The sequence below is a fragment of the Babylonia areolata genome, chromosome 20 (assembly GCF_041734735.1).
Source record: "Babylonia areolata isolate BAREFJ2019XMU chromosome 20, ASM4173473v1, whole genome shotgun sequence".
Taxonomy (NCBI): domain Eukaryota; kingdom Metazoa; phylum Mollusca; class Gastropoda; order Neogastropoda; family Buccinidae; genus Babylonia; species Babylonia areolata.
In genome coordinates this window covers 1,000,582-1,016,048 of record NC_134895.1, presented here as the reverse complement: position 1 = coordinate 1,016,048, position 15,467 = coordinate 1,000,582, and the positions used below count along the sequence as shown (strand labels likewise).

The following is a 15,467-nucleotide window of genomic DNA, read 5'->3' as shown; positions in this document are numbered from 1 at the left end:
TTTACAAGATGTGTTGTTGAAGTACTTCGTTGCAGACTGTGACTGTGGGAGAAGATCCTGGTGAGTAGTATGTTTGAAAGTTGAGTAAACTGTGAAGTTTGTGGCAACCTATCAAGTTTTGTGGCCGCTACCTGGTGGTGTTCTGTTGTTAAGCCTTGGTGTCTCTGGATTTCTGGGGGTGACAATTAAGCGACTGAAGCAGACGGTCGTATGGTTGTACTGGCGTGTGTTTCGTTGTTGGTCTTTAGGTCAGATGTTTAGTTTTACCATGCCATTCTGATCGTGTCATCCATATATGCCTATACAATCTGAGGATTCATTTAACGAACCAAAAAACAAAAAAAAAAAAACAAAAACAAAAACAAAACCAGTACCGTTATTCCTCTGTGTGTGTGTGTGTGTGTGTGTGTGTGTGTGTGTGTGTGTGTGTGTGTGTGTGTACTAGTACACACACACACACACACACATACATATGATATATATATATATATATATGTGTGTGTGTGTGTGTGTGTGTGTGTGTGTGTGTGTGTGTGTGTACATACATACATACGCATTTATACTATGTGTGTCCGTCTGTGTTTGTCTCTGTGTTTATCTGTGTGTTTGCATCGTTGTATCCGTAAGAAAATGATTTTTGTCATCGAGAGAGTGTAATACATTTCTCAGCCGCGATTACGTTATTTTTGTTGTCTCACTTAAAAAAAAAAAAAAAAAAAAAAGTAGCTCATAAAAATATGATATCAGGGCTTGTGTTCCAGTGAAGGGTGGGACCTTCACCTTCTTTTTAAGTTCAGTCTCACTGTACACATGAAGTTGAAATGGACCGCTGGAGAGTTCAGCGACCATCTTGGATCTTGCGCATGCGCATTCAACTTTTACTCGAAATCACAAGCAATGCCAGAGGCGAACGACATAAAATTATGATAGTCAGTCGTGTCCGACTACGACCATCAGAACAGCAGAGGAGGCAACTGCTGTTCCGACTATTTGGGCTAGAATTTGATTATAGTGGAGATTGTCTTGCCCAAGTACATCCCCACTCTCTCAGCCAAGAGGGATTTAGGACAGTCGGCGTTGGAATGGTTCCCAAAGGCCAACTAGCCCACAAGGCTGCAGCACTAAGAGCCAGTGCAATTTTGCCTCCTAGTTTGAGTCATAGTCCTTCACAAAAGACTAAGCTCGATCGACATAGGCAAAAGCAATAACTGAACATGCGCTGTCCCCCATTTCTTCAGTTGATAGCCTCCATTGTTACAAACAAACTCTGTACAATATGTGCGCAATGAAAAAAAAATGAAGCAAAAAATCGAAGAAAGAACCCTTCTATTTCCCACATTCTGCCTCTCTCGATCGCCTTGTTGCTCGAAATTTCGGAGAGCCAATCAACTTTGATAGCACAGATCATGTGACGCGCCTCTATGAGTCATGTCAACACGGAACTCGCCAGCGGTCTATTATCTGTAAACTGAGCTTAGAGGCATTGTTCACGGGTGGACTAGACCCGTAGTGTTTTTTGTGGACGGTGTTTTCCCTGTGTAAGTGAGGTGTAGGCCCACACTGCATACAGTAATCACCTGAAATTGGCTGTATCCTTGGTGGCAGTATGTGTTCAGTCATCTAAGAGAGAGAGAGAGAGAGAGAGAGAGAACGACAGTTTTAATATGAATTAACATAGGTACACTATTCATGATATCCTTCTCTTTGGACAGAACTCTCTCTGCGTCTCTCTCTGTCTCTCTGTGTCTCTGTCTTTCTGTCTCTCTCTCTCCTCTCTCTCTCACACACACACATACACACACACACATACACGCACGCAAGCACGCACACACACACACACACACACACACACACACACACACACACACACACACACGTACGTATGCACGCATGCACGCACACGCGCGCACGCAGACACACACACACACACAGAAAGAGTCCTATTGCATGCTATCACCAGATCCTGTCCCCTTGAATGCTATCACCAGATCCTGTCCTGTTGAATGCTATCACCCTGCAGATCCTGTCCTGTTGCATGCTATCACCAGATCCTGTCCTGTTGCATGCTATCACCAGATCCTGTCCTGTTGCATGCTATCACCAGATCCTGTCCTGTTGAATGCTATCAGCCTGCAGATCCTGTCCTGCTGAATGCTATCACCAGATCCTGTCCCGTTACATGCTATCACCAGATCCTGCCCTGTCGCAATGCTATAACCAGATCCTGTCCTGTCGCAATGCTATAACCAGATCCTGTCCCGTTGCAATGCTATCACCAGATCCTGTCCCGTTGCATGTTGTCAGCAGACCTGTCGTGTTGCATGCTATAACCAGATCCTGTCGTGTTGCATGCTATCACCAGATCCTGTCCTGTTGCATGCTATAACCAGATTCTGTACAACAAGATCCTGTCCTGTTAATGCTATAATCAGATCCTGTCCCGTTCCATGCTATCACCAGATCCTGTCCTGTGGTATAGTTTGTCCGGGTATAGTTTGTCCCCGTACCCCCATCACTGTTATCGACGAGATCTACACAGAGGACTACCAGGGTGTTACATGACTGTGGCTCGTGGCTCGATATGCTGAAGACTGGCACAGAACCTTGACACCTTTGGCCGTCAGACATGTTACTACATGAATGGACTTTTTTAGGGGGGGGTGGGGGGGGGGAGGGGGCAGGGGGGGGGAGGGGAGAAAAAAAAGAGAGACGGGCAGAAAGGCAGACAGAGACAGAAGGTGAATCTCCTCTAGAAGTCATGAAAGAAAGGAGAGAGAGAAGGTGAGAGAGGGAGACAGACAGACAGACAGTCACACAGACAGAGACAGAGAAGCAGAGAGAGACAGAAACAGAGAGAGACACACAGACACAGACAGACACACAGACACAGACAGACAGACAGACAGACACACACACACACACACACACACACACACACACACAGATAGATTTATGACCTCCCCTAAAGCCATGAGGCATTCTCTGCTGTCTCTGATATCTTCAGCCTGTCACTGTGTCGTGTCGTTGTCCGGGGGAACTCTGTTGTGTAGGGGGCGGGAGGGGGGGGGAGGGAGGTGCTGTCTTGTGCTGCCTTTCTCCAAAACCGATCACAGCACAGAAAGGCGCTTGACTTTCTTCCAGTTATGGTCAGCAAAAAATCCACCACCACAACCACCACCACTTTACCGCTGAGTCTAAGTGTGATACTCGACAAATTATTACCATTACAATGTGGAGTGATGGCGTAGAGGTAACGCGTCCGCCTATAGGAAGCGAGAGAATCTGAGCGCGCAGGTTCGAATCACGGCTCAGCCGCCGATATTTTCTCCCCCTCCACTAGACCTTGAGTGGTGGTCTGGACGCTAGTCATTCGGATGAGACGATAAACCGATGTCCCGTGCGCAGCATGCACTTAGCGCACGTAAAAGAACCCACGGCAACAAGAGGGTTGTTCCTGGCAAAATTCTGTGGAAAAATCCACTTCGATGGGAAAACAAATAAAACTGCACGCAGGAAAAAGAAAAAAGAAAAAAAAGGGTGGCGCTGTAGTGTAGCGACGCGCTCTCCCTGGGGAAAGCAGCCCGAATTTCACACAGAGAAATCTGTTGTGATAAAAAGAAATACAAATACAAACAAGTGGCGCAGTACAGTGGCAGAATCGTGTTGGCGTTGGACTTGTGATCCAGTGTTCACACGGTTGGAGGCCAGCATAGTGTTGTGGCCCATGGGAAAGGCACTTTACTTCGATTTTCCTTACTCCGCCACCCAGGTGAATACAGTATACTTTATTATCTCAGTAAGAGAGACGAGAGAATAGGCACCTCACCCCTTAGTTACACAGTTCAGCTCACTTCACTTGACTCAGTTTGTACATGTGTCCAGCTGTCTGCCTGTGTTGTTAGTTCAACATCCGGAATGAAAAGAGAAAGAGAGACAGAGATGTATATATACCAGCACACAGAAATGATACTAATTATGCGGAGACTAGGCCAGCCAACACATCTGATTAAAAGCTACGTGTAATTCAGGTGCCTGTACATAAATCGTTCTGCTGAAGAAGTTTTTATTAGTCGTCGAGCTTATCTCAGCCTGACAGGGCTAACCCTCTTAACACAGCACAGGTAAACTAGAAATGGAAAGGAAAGGGGCTATTTGTAGTGACATGAGGTGTTTTGTGTGTATGTGTGTGCGCGCGCGTGTATGTGTAACACACAGGTAGACAGCCGTACGCAGACGCACAGCCACGCACAGACACAGACACACACACACACACACACACACACACACACACACACACACACATAGTGAGGCTATGAAAGAACAGGGTATTAGTTCGAGTGGATGCCCATGATGAATGGAATGGCTTGCCACACAACAGGATCAACAGATCGATACTGGAGGTTCCAGCTTTAGGAATTAAAACATGACATGGTCTGTGGGAAGTGTACCGCCGGAACTATTTGCTGGGGAGCACTGTGTGGGATATGTGTGAACGGTATGTTGGTGGGAACACTTTGAAGGGAAATGTGTGTGTGTGTGTGTCTGTGTGTGTCTGTGTCTGTGTCTGTGTGTGTCTGTGTCTGTGTGTCTGTGTGTGTAAGGGTGGTTGGGGTGTGTGTATTTACTTGAAGATGTGTTGTTGGAACAGTTTAGACATTATTTATCATGATGATGACAGCGTACGGGATACGGAAATGTTTTATGGGGGAAGTTTGTGGGAGTTTACTGGTGCAGTTCGTGTGTGGGCACAAAAAAAAAAAAAAAAAAAAAAAAAGAGAGAGAGAGAAGAAGGGAAATAATGCTTCTGTGTGTCTGTTTCAGTGTCTATCTGTTTCTGTCTGTAAGTCTGTCTGTTTGGTTGGGTTCCTCGCTCATAATCTTTGCGCGTGTGTCCTCTCTCTCTCTCTCTCTCTCTCTCTCTCTCTCTCTCTCTCTCTATTTTGTTAATGAAGAGGTGGAGGTGGAGGTGGATGATGTGAGGTGGTGGAGTGTAGTTGATGTTGAAGGGGTGTGTGCTTGTGGTGGATATATACTTACCTACTTGTGTGTAGTTAACTAACTTGCTTTTTGCATTGGTCCAGTTGTTGACACATTTTCCTTTATTAACTGTTTTTCTTCCACCCAGTACATTTGACGCTGCAACCGAGAAGAATTGTACCCTCTTGACATGAGGGCTGTAGTGAGACAACTGTACATTTTTTTAACCAAAAAAAAAAAAAAAAAAAGGTCTGAAGCGTCTCCTCCCTCTCTCTCTCTCTCTCTCTCTCTCTCTCTCTCTCTCTCTCTTTGCCAATACCTGCATGAGTGCGTGTATGTGTTGTGCATGTTCGCGCACTCGCGCGCCACTGAAAGAGCACATCAGTTTGTTTGCACTGGGAAAGACAGTGACAGTGTGGAGACAATGACAGTGTGGAGACAGTGACAGTGACAGTGTGGAGACAGTGACAGTGCGGAGACAGTGACAGTGTGGAGACAGTGACAGTGTGGAGACAGTGACAGTGCGGAGACAGTGACAGTAACAGTGTGGAGACAGTGACAGTGTGGAGACAGTGACAGTGACAGTGTGGAGACAGTGACAGTGTGGAGACAGTGACAGTGACAGTGTGGAGACAGTGACAGTGCGGAGACAGTGACAGTGTGGAGACAGTGACAGTGACAGTGCGGAGACAGTGACAGTGCTGAGACAGTGACAGTGTGGAGACAGTGACAGTGTGGAGACAGTGACAGTGTGGAGACAGTGACAGTAACAGTGTGGAGACAGTGACAGTGTGGAGACAGTGACAGTGACAGTGTGGAGACAGTGACAGTGTGGAGACAGTGACAGTAACAGTGTGGAGACAGTGACAGTGTGGAGACAGTGACAGTGACAGTGTGGAGACAGTGACAGTGTGGAGACAGTGACAGTAACAGTGTGGAGACAGTGACAGTGTGGAGACAGTGACAGTGCGGAGACAGTGGCAGTGCGGGGACAGAGACAGACACAGTAGTCATGGGTGGAAAGGGGGTTAGAACAGTGTTCGCTGTAATTGAGATAATTGCAGCACACACACACACACACACACACACACACACGCGCGCGCGCGCGCGCGCGCACACCCGCACACACACACACACACACACAATCACTTGCACATTGAAGAAAGCAGAAGTTTCCAAGACTGTGAAAAACATATTGTTGTCATCAATTGGCGTGATTTTTTAGCTTACCGATCTAAGTATTTGTTTATTTATTTATTCATCTGTTTATTCAGTCATTTTTTTCTGTATCTTTAGAAAGTTGTCACACACACACACACACACACACACACACACACACACACACACACACACACACACAGTAACTTCTTTGTGTCCAAACTTCCCCCAACGTCTACATACACACATACGAACTCCCCCCTTTTTTTTCTGCGATCACAGTGTGTTTCGTTGAAGGGAAACTGCTGATGATTTTCACGTGTTGTATCAGCTGTCCATGGCCTGACGACTGCCCTGTGAATAATCAGTGTGACCCCACCCTGCCCTGTGAATAATCAGTGTGACCCCACCCTGCCCTGTGAATAATCAGTGTGACCCCACCCTGCCCTGTGAATAATCAGTGTGACCCCACCCTGCCCTGTGAATAATCAGTGTGACCCCACCCTGCCGTGTGAATAATCAGTGTGACCCCACCCTGCCGTGTGAATAATAAGTGTGACCCCACCCTGCCCTGTGAATAATAAGTGTGACCCCACCCTGCCCTGTGAATAATAAGTGTGACCCCACCCTGCCCTGTAAACCAGTGTCACCCCACCCTGCCATGTGAATAATCAGTGTGACCCCCACCCTGCCCTGTGAATAATCAGTGTGACCCCCCCACCCTGCCCTGTGAATAATCAGTGTGACCCCCACCCTGCCCTGGGAATAATCAGTGTGACCCCCACCCTGCCCTGTGAATAATCAATGTGACCCCACCCTGTGAATAATCAGTGTGACCCCACCCTGCCCTGTGAATAATCAGTGTCACCCCACCCTGCCCTGTGAATAATCAGTGTGACCCCACACCCCTGTGAATTACCTGTTCTCACGAACCAGTCGTGACTAAAATAGTGATCACCTCTGCTCACCCACCTTCTGTGTGTGTGTGTGTGTGTGTGTGTGTGTGTGTGTGTGTGTGTGTGCATGCGTGCGTATTACATGTGTGTGTGCACATGCGTGCGTGTGTGTGTGCGGGCATGCGCGCGCACGAGTGTATGTGCATTTGCGCTTGTATATTGGTGTTGGTAACCTGCTCTGTGGATTACTCAGTCGCTGTGACGTGACTCTTGATTTGTTGGTGGGATTTTTTTTTCAGTCCTGCCCACCTGCATGCGTGTGTATATCCAATCTGTAAGCGTGTACTGATGTGTGGAATGCCCCCCCCCCCCTCCCCGCCCCCCACCCCCCTCTCCCAAAGCAGTTACTGTCTGTTTTTTTGTTACAATCTGATTCTCGTTTTCAGTGATCGTTCTGCGCATTTGCACAATGTTCAGTTTCTAGGCGTGTGCTGCGAAATTTTCTTTTTTTTAAATTTTATTTTATCCTTTTGCAGTTCCTTTTTATTTCATGTTCATGAATTCGTCCCACCCCCCACCCACCCACACCACACACCCTCCCACCCACCCACACCACACACCCTCCCACCCCTGTTTCATGTGCAACCATCAGAGGTATATCGTGCTCTTTTTTTGTGTGTGATGTCACTTTCCCTTTTATCTTTAATTTTGCTGGGGGGCTGAGGGGGTGTTAACAACCGCCCCCACCCCCCGCTCCCACCAACCGTCGCCTTCTCCACTTCTGCACCCTACCCATGTGACGTCAGTCAGTACACAGAGTGGTGTGGCTGTGATTTTAAGTTCGATAAAAAAAGTTCTATTATTGTGATGTAGATCACTTTCATTGACATACGTCTTTTCTGGTTGTCCCCGGGGCTTCATTTTTTCTTCTTCCGTGTTCGTGGGCCGCAACTCCCACGTTCACTCGTATGTACACGAGTGGGCTTTTACGTGTATGACCGTTTTTACCCTGCCATGTAGGCAGCCATACTCCGTTTTGCGGGGGTATGCATGCTGGGTATGTTCTTCTTTCCATAACCCACGGAACACTGACATGGATTACCACAGGATCTTTAACGTGCGTACTTGATGTTCTGCTTGCGTATACACACGAAGGGGGGTTCAGGCACTAGCAGGTCTGAATATATGTTGACCTGGGAGATGGGAAAAATCTCCACCATTTACCCACCAGATGCCGTTACCGAGATTCGAACCCGGGACCCTCAGATTGAAAGTCCAACGCTTTAACCTCTCGGCTATTGCGTCTGTCGACTCTTTTTTCGAAAATAAACTGTGAAATGGTTTGCCTTGAAGCAGAATTCTCGTGTACAGACTGATTTTTGTGTATATCTAGTTGGGTCGGTTAGTGTTGACATTGATTATTCAGTTACAAGTGAAAGGAGACAATTATTGACAATCATCGCCACCCAGGTTCATTCCTGACTGTTCGCGTGACATATACACGCCAGTTGTGTCGATTCCGCTCTCTCTCTCTCTCTCTCTCTCTCTCTCTCTCTCTCTCTCTCTCTCTCTCTCTAACAACTGAAAAAAGGCACATTACCCCCCTGTCACATGTACTTTATTAAGCTAATGACAAAGTGCCAAAGTGTCGCAAATCTCATTAGTTTATGTTGTTTCAATTCTGTTTTGTTGTTGTTGTTGTTTCTTTCTGTTCCATTATTCTCTATTAGTACCTACTATGCCACCAGAGCTTTTCAGCTAATGACATTAAACATTTCAGTGTTCAGTGTTCTCTCTCTCTCCCTCTGTCTCTCTCTTTCTCACCCCCTCCTTCCCTCTCCCTCTCTCTCCCTCTTCCTCCCCCCCCTCTCTCTCTCTCTCTCTTTTATATATCTGAAACCCGTCATCATGTTTTTTTCACAAAGCGTTTAGATTTACGGACACTGTAGAAATCTGAAGACAGTGTAGACTTTGTTTTGGGCGGCTTGTGAGTGTGCTTGCATTCAATCACATGTGTTTGGTTTGATATTTTCCTTTTGTTCCGCACTGTGTGTGATGTTCATAGAACACAACAGACCAGAACAGAATTGGATTCAGTGAGGCCAAAGCCCCATTTGAAGGGGTGTGAACATGAAACATATTTTGAGAGAGAGTATGATGTTCACAGATAGACAGAGAGAGAGAGAGAGAGGGGGGGGGGGAAAGAGAGAGAGAGAGAGAGAGAGAGAGAGAGAGAGAGATCAAAGGCACTTTTACGCACGAACACACACACACACACACACACACACACACACACACACACACAAACACACACACACACACACACACACACACACATATATATATATATATATATATATATGCACATACGCATATAAATATCAACACATCCACATCCACCTCTCATCCACCCACCCACCCGTTTGTCTCCACCTACCCACCCACTCACCCACCCACCCACCCGTTTGTCTCCACCTACCCACCCACTCACCCACCCACCCACCCGTTTGTCTCCACCCACCCACCCACCCGTTTGTCTCCACCTACCCACCCACCCGTTTGTCTCCACCTACCCATCCACTCACCCACCAGTATGTCTCCACCCACCCACCCACCCGTTTGTCTCCACCCACCCACCCATCAGTATGTCTCCACCCACCCAGCCACCCGTGTGTCTCTACCCACTCTACAAACACATGCTCTCTTGCCCAGCCAGTGTGACACACGTCAATGGAATGCCCCACTTGCTGCAGTGTGAAAGAAGACGCTGCACACTTTCTGAGGGTGGGATTCCATTTTCAATATTTGACACTAATATTGACAAGGATGGGGGAGACAGTGGAGAAAGAGAGAGACAGACAGACAGACAGGCAGGCAGACAGACAGACAGACAGACAGGCAGGCAGACAGAGAAGAGACGGAGAGACACAGAGAAAGAGGGACACACGCGCGCACGCGCGCGCACGCACACACACACACACACACACACACACACACACACACACACACACACAGACGGAGAAAGACACACAGAGACAGACAGAGAGAAAGCCACCGGGATGAATAAAGTGAGACACACAGAGAGACAGAGATAGAGACAGACGTGTGACGGCGGGAGGGGGGGGAGGGGGGGGGAGAGGACTCTCTCGGAGAGAAAGGGGCGTTGACAAAAAATAATAAAAATAAAAATAAATAAATAAATATAAAAAAAGCAAGACAAAAACCCGTCTTTCGATCACCATTCTGAATAACCCGGCCTAACACGGATACCGTCACGTCACAGAATACACCCTGTCATTCTTTCTTCATGTCAGCAAACAGAGATTGAGCGTGTGAAGATTTTCAGTTTACAAACTGTAACCTGGCCTGACACCGACACCGTGACGTCACAGTGTCACAGAATACACCCTTCCTTTCTTCCATTCTTTCTTTCTTTCCTTCCTTCTTTCTTTCTTCCCTTGCTTGGGCGTATGAAGATAATTATACTATTGGCAAAGTGTTCAGTGACTGAGTAACGTGTTTAGGAAAGGAGAGAGAGAGAGAGAGAGAGTAGAAGGTGGGGGTGGGGTGGGGCGTTTGGGGGTGGAGAAAGAGATATATAGAGAGAGAAAGGAGAGAGAGAGAGAGTATGGGTGAGGGGGGGGGGAGAAAGGGACTAAGAAAGGAGGTGCATATCCGCAAACTCGATATAAACGCATGGGACAAAGACTACATTATGTGAGCTTAAAAGAACCTCCCTTTCCTGCCTATATAGAAGCCTTTCCCGCTGGCTTAGATAAGAACAGATAGAAAGGAAAGCTTTGAGATCTGAATAACGGTCTGTGAGATGATCTGAGTCCACGCACACAAGGACAGGAATAAACACCCAGGTAAACATGTTTGTGGTTACTGCTGAATTCGCTTTCATTCAGTTCAATGCGATTTGATCAATTAAAAAAAAAAAAATCTAAGTGGGTTACGCTAAAGAAGACTGCAGTCATTGTTAAGGTGGTGTGTGCAGACAGTGTGAACAGTGAACTGTTGCTGTTGTCATTTCCAACACAGAGAAATCGATGGCTGAACGAAAAAAAGGAGAAAAAAAGAAAGAAAAAAGAAAAAACAACAACGGAAAATGGGCACCTGATTTCACACTTTCAGTCCCATTCTGAAGGAGGTGTCAAAGTGTGCCACTGATCCATATACGCTACACCACATCTGATTAATAATAATAATAATAATAAATGAATAACAACCCAATGGTGTGAGCACTGCAGATGACTGACATACCCATAGTATAGACCCATGGCGTTGGTCAGACCACGAGAACCTTCCACAGAAGCGGACAGAAGCACTGGAATGAAATATACCAAAGAATTAAATATGTGACTGACTTTTTTTTTTTTTAAAAGAGGTATAATCGTACTTTAGCATCGTAAACTCAGCTCCAAGAATCCAGGATGCTAAAGTGCGACATTATCGTTCATTCTGTCCCACTTTTGAATCCTAGATTCAGCTCCAGGAATTTAGGATGCTAAACTGCGACATTACTAAAAAAAAAAAATTATAGTGAAGGTTACTAAAGATAGAAATATCTAAAAGAAACACACACAGAAGGCCAGTGAACTGGAGGGAAAGAAGGCACATTCCTGCGGTGTGTGGCACGAGTCCATGTGGCTGACTGATCTGTTGGCTGTGCTCAACACTGACATGGGAATGGCTGGACTCGGTACCTGGTCATGTTTCAATGACCACATTGGACAAGAGGGGGGTGGGGTGTGTGTGTGTAGGGGGGGGGGGGGCGTGCAGGGCATTATGTTCTGATAATAATGATAATTATCACAAGTGTATTGCTGTGAGAATGCACATCCTCAGCTGATTCGTCTACTTCTTTGTGTGTGTGTGTGTGTGTGTGTGTGTGTGTGGACAAGACAAGACAAAATTCTTTATTTTCGAGGATAATAGATAAGCACTGGCGGGCTTATTTTCATCCAGTCCCCACCCCGAAACAGGGTCTACACTACACAATACTACATAAGAGAGAGAGAGAGAGAGAGAGAGAGAGAGAGAGAGAGAGAGAGAGAGAGAGAGAGAGAGAGAGAGAGAGTCCAGTTCATTCTTTCAGTGCCAGTAGGGATGATTGTCTGTCACACAACACACCCACCATGTATGTCCCTGAACCCACTGTTCCTGTTGCAGAGGTGGCTGTGAAATGGAGCTGGCCAGATGACCCACTGACGTCCAACCACACCACCACAGTTAAAAGGACCAGCTGTTCACACCCACTGACGTCCAACCACACCACCACAGTTAAAAGGACCAGCTGTTCACACCCAGTGACGTCCACACCACACCACCACAGTTAAAAGGACCAGCTGTTCACACCCAGTGACGTCCAACCACACCACCACAGTTAAAAGGACCAGCTGTTCACACCCACTGACGTCCAACCACACCACCACAGTTAAAAGGACCAGCTGTTCACACCCAGTGACGTCCACATCACACAACCCACAGTTAAAAGGACCAGCTGTTCACACCCAGTGACGTCCACATCACACAACCCACAGTTAAAAGGACCAGCTGTTCACACCCAGTGACGTCCACATCACACAACCCACAGTTAAAAGGACCAGCTGTTCACACCCACTGACGTCCAACCACACCACCACAGTTAAAAGGACCAGCTGTTCACACCCACTGACGTCCACATCACACAACCCACAGTTAAAAGGACCAGCTGTTCACACCCACTGACGTCCAACCACACCACCACAGTTAAAAGGACCAGCTGTTCACACCCAGTGACGTCCACATCACACAACCCACAGTTAAAAGGACCAGCTGTTCACACCCACTGACGTCCACATCACACAACCCACAGTTAAAAGGACCAGCTGTTCACACCCAGTGACGTCACAGAGACCTGGACCAGGAAGGAAGGGCACCACCAAGATGTCGGCCATTCCTCACCGAGGTCCCCATGTCCGTGAGCTGTTCGTGAAGACAGGGCCCGCTGTGGCGGCGGTGGGTCCCTTTGAAGGTGACCAGAGCGAGTCCCGCACAAGCTATGACCTGGGCGGCAAGAGGAAGCGGGTGGGAGCGCCCACCCCCCAGCCCGTGGGTCTGGGTCAGTACAAACCCCGGATCCTGGCCGACAACACTGACGCCAACATCCCGCTGCACCACGGCCACCCTGATGACCCTCGTCAACCCTCCAACTCTCGCGCACCCGACTCCGGTGCCGACCGCTCGGCCGGTACCCACCAGGAGGGCAGCCACAGCCACAGCCACAGCCGGCCGTTCATGGTGGGGGACAAAGACACGCCTCTGGTGCTGCACTCTCCCTCTGATACCTATGGCCTTGAACGGGACGTCCGTGCCCTGACGGTCAGCCCCAGCAGGGAAGGGGAAGGGATGGTGATTGGAACCAGCAACCCTCTGTTCGATCTCCAGGAGACCCCTACAGCCAACGGGGACGTGTCTGTCTCTGGCGGAAAGGTTCGTCACTATGAGAAGAGGAAAGACAAAAAGGGAGAGAAACAAAGGGAACACAGAGAACAACACAGGGAACTGCAACACAGAGAACAGTTTAGAGAACTGCAACACAGGGAACAGCAAGGGGAACTGCAACACAGAGAACAGTTTAGAGAACTGCAACACAGAGAACAACACAGGGAGCCAGAGGGAGTTTACATTCCTGCTCCTGACTATGACGAGGAGGAGAAAACTATGATTTTTTCAGACGAGCCAGACGATGACGAGCTGAGCAGCGAAATGTCGGGGAAGAAAATATACAGGGAATACTACGGTGAAGACTTCTCCCAGTACCTGTCAGATGACGAAAACGGGCTGGATGACATATTGCATCGACACAGTCGCTCCAGCCACATGGTCGACCGGAAGTCCAAGACGGAAGTGAAACGCAACCATTACAAAAAACGCGACAGCCTTGCAGGCAAAGACAAAAAGGACAAAGGCTTCCAGGGCTCCAGCTCCCTCAGGAACTTCAGTTACGCCGATTCCAAGTTCGGAACCCTGACCGCCAGCCACAGACGGCCCAGTGTCAACTCGCTGTCGGAGAAGACGGAGGAGGCCGAGCTGTTCGTCAACACGGGGTCCTCCTACGAACACTTCCTGTGCAGCAAGAACGGGGAAGGGCCAGTTGAGGCTGGAGTTCCGCACATGCCCCACACCTTCACCCGCCCCGCCCACAAGAAAGACACTCTGTGGAAGAAGCTGACGTGGAAGTTCAAGAAACAGCCCAAGAATGGGTTCAGCGTCAGTCCCTCTTACTCCTAGTCCTTGTCGGGGCTGCTCCTTCATGGATCACACAGGAAGTGATGCACACAGTCTTTAAGCACTACAAAGTAGCGATACACAGTCAGGGTGGTATCTCTTCAAGGACCACACAGTCAGGGTGGTATCTCTTCAAGGACCACACAGTCAGAGTGGTATCTCTTCAAGGACCACACAGTCAGGGTGGTATCTCTTCAAGGACCACACAGGAGTGATACTGACAGGGTGGTATCTCTTCAAGGACCACACAGTCAGGGTGGTATCTCTTCAAGGACCACACAGGAGTGATACTGACAGGGTGGTATCTCTTCAAGGACCACACAGTCAGGGTGGTATCTCTTCAAGGACCACACAGGAGTGATACTGTCACAGGGTGGTATCTCTTCAAGGACCACACAGTCAGGGTGGTATCTCTTCAAGGACCACACAGTCAGGGTGGTATCTCTTCAAGGACCACACAGGAGTGATACACTGACAGGGTGGTATCTCTTCAAGGACCACACAGGAGTGATACACTGACAGGGTGGTATCTCTTCAAGGACCACACAGGAGTGATACACTGACAGGGTGGTATCTCTTCAAGGACCACACAGGAGTGATACACTGACAGGGTGGTATCTCTTCAAGGACCACACAGGAGTGATACACTGACAGGGTGGTATCTCTTCAAGGACCACACAGTCAGGGTGGTATCTCTTCAAGGACCACACAGGAGTGATACACTCACAGGGTGGTATCTCTTAAGGACCACAAAGTCAGGGTGGTATCTCTTCAAGGACCACACAGTCAGGGTGGTATCTCTTCAAGGACCACACAGGAGTGATACACTGACAGGGTGGTATCTCTTCAAGGACCACACAGGAGTGATACACTGACAGGGTGGTATCTCTTCAAGGACCACACAGGAGTGATACACTGACAGGGTGGTATCTCTTCAAGGACCACACAGGAGTGATACACTGACAGGGTGGTATCTCTTCAAGGACCACACAGGAGTGATACACTGACAGGGTGGTATCTCTTCAAGGACCACACAGGAGTGATACACTGACAGGGTGGTATCTCTTCAAGGACCACACAGGAGTGATACTGTCAGGGTGGTATCTCTTCAAGGACCACACAGTCAGGGTGGTATCTCTTCAAGGACCACACAGTCAGGGT

At 48.1% G+C, this 15,467-nt stretch overlaps 1 protein-coding gene and 1 long non-coding RNA gene across 2 annotated transcripts; both read left to right on the top strand.

Moving 5' to 3' along the window:
* The first annotated feature begins 4,279 nt into the window (after positions 1–4,279).
* Positions 4,280–12,373, top strand: LOC143294777 (uncharacterized). Its single transcript, XR_013056929.1, has 2 exons — positions 4,280–4,495; positions 12,207–12,373. It is a non-coding gene; the product is annotated as an uncharacterized LOC143294777 (long non-coding RNA).
* Positions 12,374–12,452: 79 nt separating this feature from the next.
* LOC143294776 (uncharacterized) lies at positions 12,453–14,535 on the top strand. The gene has a single exon (XM_076606253.1). The coding sequence runs from the start codon at positions 12,963–12,965 to the stop codon at positions 14,307–14,309; it is 1,347 nt and encodes a 448-aa protein (XP_076462368.1). The 5' UTR covers positions 12,453–12,962; the 3' UTR covers positions 14,310–14,535.
* Positions 14,536–15,467: the final 932 nt, after the last annotated feature.

What these genes read in the sequence shown, in the direction of transcription:
- LOC143294776 (XM_076606253.1), top strand. Translation starts at nt 12,963, where the DNA reads ATGTCGGCCATTCCTCACCGAGGTCCCCATGTCCGTGAGCTGTTCGTG.